The 14,482-nt window shown below is 40.6% G+C and overlaps 1 protein-coding gene across 2 annotated transcripts in view; it reads left to right on the forward strand.

Moving 5' to 3' along the window:
* Positions 1-12,686, forward strand: part of ATRN (attractin) — a 265,369-nt gene extending 252,683 nt beyond the window's left edge. The window contains exons 28-29 of one of the 2 annotated variants that reach the window (XM_074951939.1): positions 5,648-5,762; positions 7,205-12,686. In XM_074951939.1, coding sequence (XP_074808040.1) covers positions 5,648-5,762; positions 7,205-7,329 — 240 coding nt within the window. In that variant the 3' untranslated portion in view covers positions 7,330-12,686. Of the gene's footprint in view, positions 1-5,647; positions 5,763-7,204 lie in introns of those variants that run through there. The other variant, XR_012639386.1, reaches the window with a different exon arrangement.
* The last annotated feature ends 1,796 nt before the right edge of the window (positions 12,687-14,482 follow it).

Below are 14,482 nucleotides of genomic sequence, written 5' to 3' on the forward strand. Positions count from 1 at the left end.
TATATAGAATATTTATTATTCTGTAGTCATTAGTTTTCATAAGTGTTATTAACTGTTAGACTGTGTGGTATGTTAATTGTATAAATAGAAATAATGGGATGAAATAAAGAGAGATTTTAGGCTAAACGTCACATAATGATGCTTGAGTGTGAGATGTAGTAGGTTGTGAAATTGGCTCTCAAGGGAACTGGTGGTAGACACTTCACCTGAGTCATTTAAAACTAGTCTAGAGAAAGTACTACAAAATGTATTACTAGTGTGGGAACAGTATTGCCGTGGGAGGTGGATTCATTAGATGACCTAGCTGAGACTTTTACCATTTTTAACTTGTATAATTCTGTGAACACTCTACATATTACGCACACTTCAACACTCAAACAAAACAATTACTTGGCTTGTGTCCACAGCATTTCTGGTCAATATAGCAGCTTTATTGAAGAAATGCTAAAATAGATTTTTTTTTTACATCCTCAATCATTAACAAGATACCATTAATTTTAAAATTACATTATAAAAAGGGCACTTTTTCTAATATTAACCAGTGCGAAACCCATGGCCCTTCTGGCCGATAAAAATCAGTGGAGCCTCATCATTTCCTGACACTGAAGGTCAGCCCTCAGAAATGTGTCTGTTATGGGATCTAGGAATGACAATCATGTGACATGACTTGGTTATAAAATTCGAGTTACCTTGGCTCCTAGCATTTTGTTGTTCAGCAAAAAAACAACACTTCCTTTAATAGCAGCTTTAATGGCAGAGGTGAGCCAGTGCAGGCATTTAGCAGCAGAAGGGTTCAATGTACCACCTGTGCAAAGTCATCATTCTGGCCACATTTACATTTTTCCTTAAGGGGCGGGAGGAGGGGGAGAAGCATTGATGAAAAGTGCCAAATTGACAGTCTTGGAGACTGAAGTCCCCGCTGCTCACAGACCAGATATGGCATTGGCAGCAGCACTGCAAGCTTCTCCTACGCTGACCACCTCTCAGATGTAACCTGAAGGAAATAAGTCTCTGCCATTCACTCCTTGGTGCCTTTGAAACGGCCAACAAGGGTGCCAGTTGTGGCTTATGTGATGTGTGGACTCAGAGCACCAACTCGTTTCTGATGGGCCACCAGATGGCAGCGATAGGAACATGCATTTGAACCAGTGCCCTAAAGGTGAAATCTTTTGTGTCCCATTAACCACAATCCCTGGCCATCTGTTCCAACTGAGAGACCTTTTGTGATTTTAAAATGTGGACATCCAAGTGTTTGGACACCAAGGGCAGCACTGGTGATGTGCCAAGAGTCTGAGGGCTGCACCTAATTTGCATAGATTTGCATAATGTGCACTTTTATCGTATCATTAGGTTTTCAATAAAAGGGAATTGCTTCTATATTTCAGTGATAGGCTTAGCAAAATACTCAATGTCAGAGTCCCCATAGTGATTTTTTTTTTATGGTGAACCTGCTACTGAGAGGTGTCGCAAAGTTTGGAGAGCCATATTTTAAGAGGAAAATAGCAGCCATCTATCAGACAAAAACACTAATTCGTTATCACAAAAAGGGAAAACGGCAAGCCTTCCTCAGTATCCACACTGTGTCTGCCTCCCTCTGATCTTGAAAGAGGGCCTGGATCTCCAGTGTGAGAATTCAGTGGCCCTGCCGTTCGCAGCCCTAATCTCATAACATAGGACTCCTGTCTCCAAGGGAAGTACGGGAGTTTGCATTTGGAGCTTTTGTCATTGGGGAGATGGCTGAAGGTAGCTGTAATTTCTGTTATGGGAAAGAAGGGGAAAATTAGGAAGCTGAGCAAGTTAATGCTTTGGTTACTGGATGGGAGGGGGAAAAGCATGGACTGTTTTTGGACTATGTCTGTCCGTGGCAGAGAAGTAATAACATGATGAAGTCTGAACAAGCTCTCCTCATTGGCAGCTGCTTATTGTTTGTTTGTACAGCAGCACCTAGAGAACACACTCATGATCAGGGCCCTATTGTGTTGAGTGCTGTACAAATACATGGTTCTAGATAGTTCCTGACCCAGTTGGAAACCCTGTCATGTGCTACCAATGAGAGAAGCTTCTTTGGTGTGACCCGTATGAATATGGGACTAGAGCATCAAACTCCCTTACAATGTGGGACAGGCCAGTATGTAACATGGTAATGTCTAGGCCCATGGTGATGCCAGCTCCAGCTTTGCAGGCAGTTGTGAGATCACAATCAAGATAGCCAGTAAACTGCTGTTTGACTTATTCACTAGTTTGTCTACATCTGTGTAGAACACATTCCCCAGACTCCAGTGATCAGCTGCCAGATGTAATAGAGGGCATAGTATGTCCTTCTCTACAGGCTGACCCATTGCCTAATTCAAACTCAGCGTTGCCATCGCCTGATGCAGGAGTCATATCCCCACCCTGCTTTTTGCTTTTTGCCCTCAGTAACACAAGCTGAAGATGACGTGTATTTTGAGTCTCAGTTCCAAAAGCAGGTGACTGAGTTGGTGCTGTCAAAAATGAATTCACAAGACTTGATTGTGTTTTATATGCAGTGTGTGTTATTACTAATGACAGCCTGTCTTAGCAAAACCGTGCACAGCGGTAGGCAGTACATAGCATTTATTCTGGAGTTATCCAAAGCAACATGATTGTGTGTTTGTTGTACCCCTTTCTTCCAGTGTACCCTAAAACAATAAATTTGGCGACCTCATTGTACAAATTGTATATTCCCAAATCTCTTAATTCACCACAGAAGTGCAACCACCTCTGTGGTGAAAAGTTGACAGCTGTTTAACAGCACACAGCTTTTCGGATCAGTTTCATGCAGGAAGAGGCAAATACCAGGAGTAAATAAACCTGAAGTAGACATGTAGGGAAACAGAATGTACATACTTTAATTTAGAAATTAACCAGAGCATGAGGGTTAACCTCCCTCTTGTGAAAGTGGCATTGAATTTTGAGTGACTACAGCAGCTCAGGATGGGTTCTGTATTTCACCCAAAAAGATATCACCTCCAGCAGCACAGCGCATCCTCATTATTACAAAGGCGTTGGCTCAGTACTGGCAGAAGGAAGATGGCTATCTGCTGAATCACTTGCACGAGACTGCAGGTTATCTATAATGCTTCCATTTGAAAAGGGTAGCATCTAGCATTTATGTTTGGGGAAGGAATGGAGTAGCAAAGGTATTTTATAATCCAAGAGTGGGGCAAAGAGAATAAATTAAAATTAGATCGTAAAACAAATGAGTTCTGTATGTTGCTCCAACATTTCATTCACCCCACTGCGTTGTTTCATGCCATTGTATTCTCCTGGGGTGTTGCTATTTATTGTTGCGAGAACTTGGAGTAAGATTGATCGCCGGGCTGATGCTGCAGCACTAAATTACCCCACACACATTTAGTAGCATTTTTGGGTAATGGAAGGAATACAACGTTTGCTTGGATTTTTTTCTTTTTCAGAGATTGCCAAGAAACTTTTAAATGCCCAGCATTACCTCTCCGTTCAGTAGGGTAGAAGGCTGGATGTAGTGTATTGCTTCAGTTTCCAAGAAGCTTTCCCTGTGCTCTCTCCATTACCCCTAGTAACTGAGTTGCCAGTCGGATAATATAGCGCGCGCACACACACACATATATGCTCAGTTGCTTTGTAGAACAATAATTGTTTGGAGTTTGATCCTTTTTTTTTCTTTTGGGTAGGGGAGTTTCGTTTGTTTACGACTGCAGATTTTTACAGACTGCCTCTTATGTTGTTATAGGCTGTAAAATACTAATTTATCTTGCAAAAAGACTAATAAATCATCGTAATCATTAGGGTTAATATGAAATACGAAAATAGTTTAAAGTTTCATTTTGTTTGCTGTTGTATCCTTTTTTATTAGGCACCAGTAATTTAATTGCGTTGTTTGATTCCTGTTCCCTTTCTAGAGTCTTGGATTATACTGAGTTTCCGTTGAGCCTTTAAATACAGTATTACAATTTTATGCCTAATGAAATAGAATCACAGAACTGGAAGGAACCTCGAGAGGTCATCTAGTCCCGTCCCCTGCACTCAAGACAGGACTATGTATTATCTAGACCATCCCTGACAAGTGTTTGTCTAACCTGCTCTTAAAAATCTCCAATGATGGAGATTCCACAACCTCCCTAGGCAATTTATTCCAGTGCTTAACCACCCTGACAGTCAGGAAGTTTTTCCTAATGTCCAACCTAAACTGCCCTTGCTGCAATTTAAGCCCCTTGCTTCTTGTTCTATCCTCAGAGGTAAAGAAGAACAATTTTTCTCCTTCCTCCTTGTAACAACCTTTTATGTACTTGAAAACTGTTATCATGTCCCCTCTCAGTCTTCTCTTCTCCAAACTAAACAAACCCAGTTTTTCTAATCATTCGTCATAGGTCATGTTTTCTAGACCTTTAATCATTTTTGTTGCTCTTCTCTGGACTTTCTCCAATTTGTCCACATCTTTCCTGAAATGTGGCACCCAGAACTGGACACAGTACTCCACCTGAGGCCTAATCAGCACGGAATAGAGTGGAAGAATTACTTCTCATGTCTTGCTTACAACACTCCTGCTAATGCATCCCAGAATGATGGTGTTGTGTTTTTTTTTGTTTGTTTTTTTTTGCAACAGTGTTAAACTGTTGACTCATATTTTGATTGTGATCCACTATGACCCCCAGATCCCTTTCCGCAGTACTCCTTCATAGGCAGTCATTTCCCATTTTGTATGTGTGCAACTGATTGTTCCTTCCTATAAGCAATAAGTATTTCATTAGTATCAAAGAATCCACTAGGTGCTGTATGTTCATAATCAACAGGAAACTAGAAGCCACAGAGCATAACATATAGAAAGTCCACCTCAGCTTGCTTGCTGATATGAGGCAAGAGCTCGCCCTCAGTACTTGAGTTCTGAAGTTTCTATAATACTTACACATTCTTTACTTACTGTAGAGTTGTTCCATAGTAAAATTAAGCATGTGCATAAGTGTTTGCAGGATCAGGGCCTATTTGCTGGGTCAGGTAATAACCTATGTTAATATCGGCATCATGCGGTTACTTTTAAAAGACAGATAAGCATGTCACTTTTTTATTACCTTGTCTTTTTAGTAACAAAGCCCCCTGAAATTAGCTGCTGATCTTTTCAAATTAAATGTTCAATGTTAATAGGAATACACTGGGGGAGATTTCTTAATGGCAGAAAGATCAAACACCCAGTTCCCACTCACCATCGGTGAGCGCTGGGTGATGAACTACCCTTTGTGTCTTTGGCAATCTTCCCCTTTGCACTTATACAACTATGAGAGACAAGGATGATATAACACAAACGAACATGCACGCGCACACACACACAGTAAATAGGCCTTGGAACCCCCTGCGAGGAGAGTAAATAGTGTAATACTTCATACAGAGAAGCTTTGTGCAAGACTTGATTTTTAACCACTAGACTTCATTAAGTAAGTGTGTTGTGTTTTATGGCGATTAGGGTTATGATTGTCATAATATTGATTTCAGTCTTGACAACAATGTTCTGGGCACTAGTCAACCATAGATAAAGTCATAGTTCGTGCCCTGAAGCTTTAATGTACAATCTAACAGACAAAGGGTGCAGGAACAGGGAGGTAACAAACAAACAGTGTTCTTTCTTTTTTTTTTTTTTTCTTTTTTGCTACAGACTGTTCCCAAACCCATCGCACTGGAGCCGTGTTTTGGAAACAGAGCAGCTGTCCTCTCAGTATTTGTGAGGTTGCCTCGAGGAATGGGAGGTATCCCGCCACCAGGGCAGTCAGGTGAATGATTGATATTGTGCTTTGACATGTTTCTAATATGTCTAGGTATTTATACTGTGCCCATCACCATGATCTCTGAGTCTTACAGATTAATTCAGGAATACATAAAATTCCCTAGTCAGTGCGAATTTATTTTACAGGGTAGGTAATCTAATTTACTAAGGGTTAGATTCTTCTGTTTGACTCCAGTTGGGTTGAACCTCACTCCTCCAGTCAGCTCTTTGAAATGGGTGGGCTCACTTGCAGAGTAAAGAACTACTCAGTTTTGTTAGGGCGGCATAATTAAGTCCTAAACAAACGGCATGCAGGGTTCGCCAGACAATTTCTGCTAACCGTGAAAATGCTAGAGTTGTTATAACTGCGGTTTGATCCCTTTCTTGTCACTGAGCTTGTGCAAGGTAATCACTGGTGAAAATTTAGAGCCATATACTGTGGTGTCTGTCTTTGTTTTCCCCTCAGGGTGTTTTAGAAGAAGTAGGGATACATTTCATCTGAACACCAGTCACTGGGAAAAATACAGGGGCCACAAGTAGCTGGAAGTTTCCAATAGTTGCTTTTAAAAGGGCCTTATTTGCCTCCCCAACTCCCCCCACAGAGAAAGGTTCACCTGTCTGACTTTCAAAGGCCAGGCCCTGCTGCTTTATCTCTTCTGATGGGAGCATGGGGCAGTAGGATGCTGTTCTTCCCACTCCTGTCGTAACACTTTATATGAGGGGAATCAGGTTAGATGCGATGGTTCTCTCTCTCTCTCACACACAGTCCCCCCAAAACTACAAGCTTTTCCCAGCCCCTCAGCTAATGGTTCCTTTGTGAAGAGCTGAGATATAGGTAGCCTCTGGAACAGCTTCTGTTGCCTGCAGCTGGAAGACGGTCAGGACAAGATCTTTGTCTTTAGTGATCAGCAAAGCTAGTAAGTGTGGTGAGGGGGAGGAAGGGACTAGAAGAGGGCGTAAATTGCTTTTGAGTTCTAGTTTTGCACAATGGGGGGTAATTAGGGATTTGAATTAAATAGAGGCCAGAGCCAGATCCAGGTAAACGCTTTGGTTTTCTCTCATCTATGGTTATTTTGGGAGGGTGACTATTTTTCAGACCAGGAAGGTGTGGTTGCAGGGTGCTTGTAAAGCATAATGGACCTGCCATCCCCAAGTGCTTTGAGGAAACTGCTGTTCTTCTGTGGCATGATTACTTGCTTCCAATAAAAGCAGTTTAAATGAATATCCCGGTTTTTATGTTCAGAAGATTATCTTTGGCGGGTGACAGGAAGCAGTTGCTTTGATGGAAACATACATTATTGAATAGCTTGCTTCTGAATACCCCGTCAAGTTTAATCTGCAAATCAAAATACTGCTTTAAAAATAAATAAATCACTTTTTGGATAAGATTTTTTGCAACTGCAGTCCTTAGACTTTCACTTCTGTAACCATCTTGATTTACTACTTCAGGTCTTGCGGTGGCCAGTGCTTTGGTGGACGTTTCACAACAAATGCCAATTGCCTACAAAGAGAAATCAGGAGCAGTACGAAATCGGAAACAACAGCCCCCGGCACAGCCAGGAACCTGTATTTGATGCATGGACATCATAGACTGTCTCTCTAGGGTTTTAAACACCAGTAACACATCGGAGGAGGAGGAGAAAGATTTTACAGTTGTGACACACAAGAGACTAAAAATATATGGGAAACGCAACTTCCTTGAATCCAGCCTTTTTTCTCATATACTCGATAGTTGGCTTTGTTTGACAATTGCTCCACTTAAGTTTTACTGACATATGCCACAGGATGGTTCGACTTCTTTTCCCCTGGTTAAAAAAAATATATATTATTTCAGGTCCAGTAACCTCTAATCACCACCACTGAAGGTCAATGTGAATAAACCAGTAGTACAAACATAAATGACACTCAGGTTTATGCATGGAAAGTGCATTATAGTACATGTATTTATCAAACTGTGCCAAAAGGGGGGGGGGAGATGCAGCATTTCCAGGTACGTCTCAGCCCTCAACACTAATATTAAACTTCAGCGTTGTTTTCATTTCAGATGTAATAATTTCAAAGATTTTGTTTATTCCCACATTATTTAATTAGTGCTTTTTTGTCATTTATGGTCCAGCTTAATATATAGCATCAAGATAGGAAAGAATGAAGCCAAGACTGAATATTGTACATTGCTTACGCTGAGTCCAATATTTACAAAGTTGAATGTCGTTTTCTAAAGCATTCGTGTTTCTGTCGTCTTAACCCAGTTGAAATACATGCACACAAGTGCCTAGACTTAAGCAGATCTAGGAAGTGAGGGAATTAGTGCACGCAGGTTTTTACATAATTGTGTTCCTATATTTCTGTAAAAATTAATTAGTCACCCAAGGCAATCTCTGCCATTTGTAATGCATCATTTGTAGTCAGGGAAGATGAGGGCATTTTCCCACCTAAGAAACTACTTAATCTGGTGGCAGTATCTTGCGGGGGAAAGTGGAATTGAGTTCCTGTATCTTATGTGAACGCTGCTGTTTTCACCAGCTGGCATAAATGGAAGTTGTGTGTACCTGTGGCCTGCTACCTAATTATCACTTGGTGTTACCTTTTGAGTCCTTTTCTGCCCCTTTGACCTTCCCTGTTCTTGTGGACAAGGACTGCACCCTATCAGTGGTCAGAAGCGTTGCTGTTCAGCACTTCCTCTTACGGGACTGGAGCGGCTCCTCGAGGCCCCGTTGGTCTGAAGATTTTAATTTTAAAAAACATAGTAGCTCTGTTTGGCCTCGTGTTTGAATGTTCAATTTGAATTTCCTCCAGTGACTGTACGGTGTGGGGTAACTGCCTTAGATATGTGAGGGAGACTTACTGCTGCTAGGATGCACTCAGTAGTTGTAGAAGAGGGCTCGGTGTCGCAAGGGATTTATTATACTTTCTAACTCTTTTTGCAATTGAGCCTCAAAATGATGCTGATGAGGTTTATTAGACTCAAAATTCGGCCTACCTTGTAATCATTAGAATCTGACTTAAGAGGAGGTGCAGATTCTTGGTATTACCAGTGCTTTTAAAACCAAAGTGTAACTGTTAACTAACAGACTTTGTTACCACACTGCAGCCAAGAGTAGTTGTGATGTTGATGCTGACACATAGGCGTTGCGTTAAGGTATCAAACAAAGTACAGCTGTTCAATAACTATAGTAAGTTCTGTTCTATTCAGAACACTGGGCTCGAGTCTGTTTTCGGCTGGGGTATTTACTAACTGAAAAATAAATTGATTGAGGAGAAAAAATATTAACTGCAAAGTAACTATTGAATATTGTTTGATGTTAGAGCCCTCTTCCCAAGATAAAACTGAAGTAACTGCATCTTCTTTTCTTTTTCTTTTTTGTTTTTGGCCGTCTACAACGTGTCCATCAGTTTTTGCAGAACCTGGAATTCTTTCTTTGAGGTGTAACATTTGAATAGGAAAATAAATCACTGTGCATCTCAGAACAACAGTGGTGGTGGTAAAGATTGTAACTTGGTGGGCCGCAACCTACAAACAAAAACACTAATGAATCTTCTCCTAACAAATACAACAACACTACAGAAACGTTCTTGTTAAAAACACACCTTTTTTAAAATCTATTTCTAAACCTGCAAGTTGAATGTCCTCAGGAGGGGTTGATAAGGAGAAACTTTGTGGAGTGAAAGTTTTTAGTCAACTTTAATGTTAGCTGGTGCACAGATTACCTCAGAGTCACCTCCCAAAAGAACTTGCAACTTCCCTTGTTTATAGGGCTGCCCCGGGCTAGACCACACCAGAGAAATAACGCAAGATAAAATTTTCCCCCTATATATTTAATTACCTCACAAATGCAGATCTAGTATTCATAGACCCTTACCCCATTACCCATCAGACTGGGAAAACGAACACTGGCTACAGTTCAGGTAAGCTTTTAACCTTATGCTTAAGTCCAAACTTATTCAGGACAGCACTTAAGCAGGTGCCTAAAGTTATGCCTATGCTTAGGTAAAGAAATGCTTTGCTAAATGGGGATCATTAAGTGAAATTATTTTTACTTTAAAAAAAACAAAAAACACATTTCTGCTCCCTTTTAGAGAATTGTCTTATGCTCAGATTGTTGTGTGTCAATTGCTTACAGCGGAAGTGTGCCCAGAATACTCTCAAGAAAGGAGTTAAGGGGCAGATGTTAAAAATAAGGAAGACAAGTGAAATTGATCAATATTAAGTTTAATTGAGCCAAAAACCGTAAATAGAGGAATAAGACTTCAATTAATATAAATGAAACAAAAAGATCCTTTAGGCTTTAGCCTTGCTCTGTATCTTAGCTCCATACGGACAAGGGAAAAGAGGACTCTCATACGTATCTCTGCTGCAAGGAGTTTCATCCCAGTTCAAAATAAATTATCAGGGGAAGGAGTGAAGAGAGGAGAGCGGAGGGGCTGGGGAGAAGAAAACAAACTGCAGCTGTTTCATCAATGTACCAACATCAAAAGTGGATGATTGGGGGTCATAAAGGGGATTCTTTACAAAACAACAACCACCTGTATTTCATGGGAGAATCTGTAAATAAGTGAAAAATAACACACTGATTTTGCACTTGTAAATAAACTATACAGTAGTGCAGAATGTGGACAGAGTTAGCGTGTATATAAAACAGAAATATCTAATGTATTTTTGATGCATTTTAAATGATGTATGAGTTTTGTCTTAACTTCTTCTTCATATGATGATTAAGTAACTTTCCAGAGCTTTAAAAAGTCATCAGATTAATGCCTGATATCTGGCAGTAGAAAGCAAGGAGGCATAACCTGGCATTTTTATGTATTTAAATACATTCACTTGAACAATAAAAGCAAAGTAGTTTAAAATACAGCTCTTCCATTTGAAAAAAGAACAATTAGAAACAGGTGATATTTATACTTAAAGCAGCCACTATTATGAGATTATTAAGTCGATGGTGTGCTGTCCAAGTCTCTATCATTAAGATTGTGCTAGTGAGTCCATTCCAAATCACTGTTTTCTGGGGTTTTATAACCCTGGGTGAAATTTGGTATACAAGTTCTCACACTGTTCACTGGGAATATTTTTATTCTTTGCAAAGGTTTTTTTTTAGGTGTTGTTTTAACTGGAAATGTTGCAACCTCCTTAATGTAGAAAAGTCAATTAGTGCCACTGGATACAAAAATACATTAATTGAAACCAATTTTTGTTCACAAACCTGCTCCAGTTTTTTCACCAGAATTTCATTTGGATTTTTTTTTAGCATGCATGATCGGGTACAGCAGACCCTATAGTCATGTTGGTCAGTAATTTGTATTCAGAGGAAGATTTATGGGTACACCCACCATCAAGTCTCTTTTAAAGCTATCGGCTTAAAAACATACTGTACCAAAAATGCCAATGTACAGATGTGTGTGGTGCCTGTGAATTCCCAATATGTAATGTACCAAAATATGGTGCTATTGTATCGTGAAAGAATGACAGGCCATAAAAGGCGTCTTGTGCCAGATATATAGTTCCTTAAAGGTAGGATGCATACTAAATATTGTTCTTGTATGTCATTCTCTGTCTGGCAAAACTGTACAAAAATATCTATTTACTGGGTTTAGAGTGTTTTCTCAAATGGCTGTTCATCTCGCCAGTCCTAAATTTAGCTTAAATGACCCTTCAGTGAAATCCATGCCCCCCTTCCCCAAGGAACTGAAATAAAACATTAAGGTTTTCACACAAACCAGTGAAGCCAAAGACTGCTGATTCTCAGTCCTGAAGTGACATGAATGTTAGAGATTTTTTTTTTCTTTTTCATAAAAGCCTAAATTCAGTACTGAGTGTCAAATGGAACTTTGAACCTGCTGGCTTTGGGCTGGCCACAATTCTTTAAATATCGGCTCTGTAAATACGTGTGCTCCACCACTGACCTTAAAATAAAAACTGACCGTACATGTCAGGAGCGACTTTTAAACTAAGCCATCTACGTTTCCATAGTAATCTCTGTGGGGTTTTTTAATCTTCAATCTTCATTTCCGAGTGCAACAGTTTGTTTTACAGTGGATTCCTAAAGTAAGCTGGAACATCAGGTTCTGTGAAGAAACGTGCATGTTTCATATGCAAAGGTGCATCTCCGTCTCCATTTTTGAATATATATGCACTAGCTTTTGGGGTGGAGTGGAGGCAAGAGAAGGATAAGAGATGCTTTTACTTTTCTGACATGCTGTAGATAATTTTAGTCATAACCTTGCTTTCTGTTTTAGTTGCTTGAAATAAGTAAGTTCATCACGTGCCAGTAATGCCTACAATAACACACATGCTGTTTATTCTGCTTCTGGATCAGGATGATGGTAGCCCAATTACTGTCTTTCTAAAACAATAAACTACCTTTGTGTGTCTTCCAGGTACTAAAGACATTTCCCCCTGTGTTATCCGCGCACTCCAAAATGCTCACCAGGAAAAAAAACAAAACCCACACAAATCTATTTGTGGAAGAGTGTAAAATACATAAGTCCATTTTTAAAAAAAATTAAAAATAAAAATAAAAATAGATTTTATATTATTCTGAAATTTGTGCACACTAAATGTTCTTTACACTAAGATCCTTGAACTAATTCGGTCTTAATTTTTTTTGTTCTCTAGTTATTTACAGTCCTTATCTGTGTTCCGACTCAAGCTTAGTTTGTTAATATGTATAATTTAGTGTTTATTGCATTCATATGTAAATACCGAGTAAGTATTGTAAACTATTTCATTGCTGGGGATTGTGGGTGTTATACATACACACATTTAGGACTGCAGTTTTTTGGTATAATTTTTTGTATTGTAAAATAACAGCTAATTTAAGCAGGAACAAGAGAATTATGGGAAGTCAGTGCATTTTAAACACATATGTGAAGTACATGTAAATAAATAAAAAGTAAATAATGCAAAACTTTCTTCTGAAATAAAAAGTAGGAAATCTGGTTAAAATGTCTTTTTATTTTGCGTCCTGCTTTTTTTCTCCCCTTCAAGCAGACATTGGGGTATTTTTTTCAGCTTAGTTTGTAAAGAGATGCTAGACCCATAGCCAGAGGAGGGTTGAGTTCTATGACGTACATCCGGGTTGGATGGTTCTCCTTCCCCCTCCTAACTCAGAGCACTTTTCTTGCTCTGCCTTTTCATTGTGTCTTGAGAATTTCAACAGCAATTCCCTATTAGTTGCTCTGCCTGTTGTTCTTTAGATCCTGTTGCCTTAGGCAACCATACTTTTTGTGGGCTACAGTGACCCACCAAGTTGGCACGAAGAAAAACCATAGGAGTGGTAGGACAGAGGAGGATACCTTTCTAGGGTTTTCTTAGCAGGGATTTCAAAGCACCAGCCTCGCTCTGATGCGTTAGGTGAGAGCCGCAGAGCATAGAGGCCAGGTGGATTTGCAGGAAAGGACAACACCCTTCCATATAGATGTCCATATAGATGACCTTGCCACTCTGCTGTGGATCCCTCGTCCGCCTGGGAGTCCAGATCCTGCTGGCGTCAGGCTTCTCTGCATTCCCCTGAGACAGTTTAGCATCTTCCAGGCTAGGGCGCAGATGGAGGTATTACTGTGAGCTCTTGCCTGGATTTCCGGCCTGGGGAATGTCGGCACGGAATAATGTATGCCCTGATCCATCCAAAACCATTTCCAAAGGGTAAGGAGTGTTATGCTTTTGTCACAGAAATTCTGAGATTCATGTGCGAAGGGCTCCTACCAATATACAGGTCAACTGGAAATGATCTGGGTTTGAGATTCATTTCCTTCCTCAAATTCACTAATCTGGAACATTATTCCTTAGCTTGCCCACAGCCTTCACTGTGGTTCTGAATGTTACCTACAGTTACATGGATGGCCTTTGCTTTTTCATTATAAGAACCAGTTGGTAAACTAGAAAGCACTGGGAGTGACAGAGGTGGCAGGAAGGCATATCACTGAGTTAGTTACAACTAACTTGTTGCTTCTGGAATGAAGGGATGAAGTATCAGTGACGGATTCGGTCACAGAGACCCCCTTGGGACTGCCATCTGATGTGCTGAGCCTACCTCGGGCAGCCTATGAACGTGCTGGTGTTGTTCATGCCAGTGCAGCCCTCCAGTTATATCACCAGCAGTCCAGTTCTCCACACAAAGACTAGGGGCCTGGTTCTGATCTCCCAACACCGTAACTCCAGTGACTTCAGTGCCTGGTGTGAGTGAGATCAGCATCGAAACCAGGCAAGGGATTATTGGGGCTATAAGAGGAAGGGCTGAATCATGGCAGTTGATCATGGGGTGGCGTTGTGAGGAAACTGAAATCAAACCCGTAGACTGACTTTGATAAACAAGCTTCTGCTTCCATGCTATCAGCCACCATAGGTGCTGGAACTAGGGGGGCTGCAGCACCCCTTGGCTTGAAGTGGTTTCCATCATATGCAGGGTTTACAGACTGGTTCAATGGCTCTCAGCACCCCCACTCTACAAATTGTTCCAGCAACCTTGTCAGCAACCCACTGACAATTCAGTCAGGACTGGATTCCACCCGTCATTCGAGATGTGACGGGAGCTGTCAGCAGTCCGGCCAGCAACGTTTCCATTGGCCCATTGGCCCAGATCTCTGCTCTTAACAGAAATCTCTCATGTTAACGAGCTGTAATCCCTCCTTATAAAGAAGGGCTTTGAGCATTTGTCCTGTCTGAGCTACCCCTCCTGCACCGGCCATTAGCTGACAGCAGCTGGCTCTCGCTCAGAGAGGAAAGATGAT

This window comes from Natator depressus, chromosome 4 (assembly GCF_965152275.1).
Source record: "Natator depressus isolate rNatDep1 chromosome 4, rNatDep2.hap1, whole genome shotgun sequence".
Taxonomy (NCBI): domain Eukaryota; kingdom Metazoa; phylum Chordata; order Testudines; family Cheloniidae; genus Natator; species Natator depressus.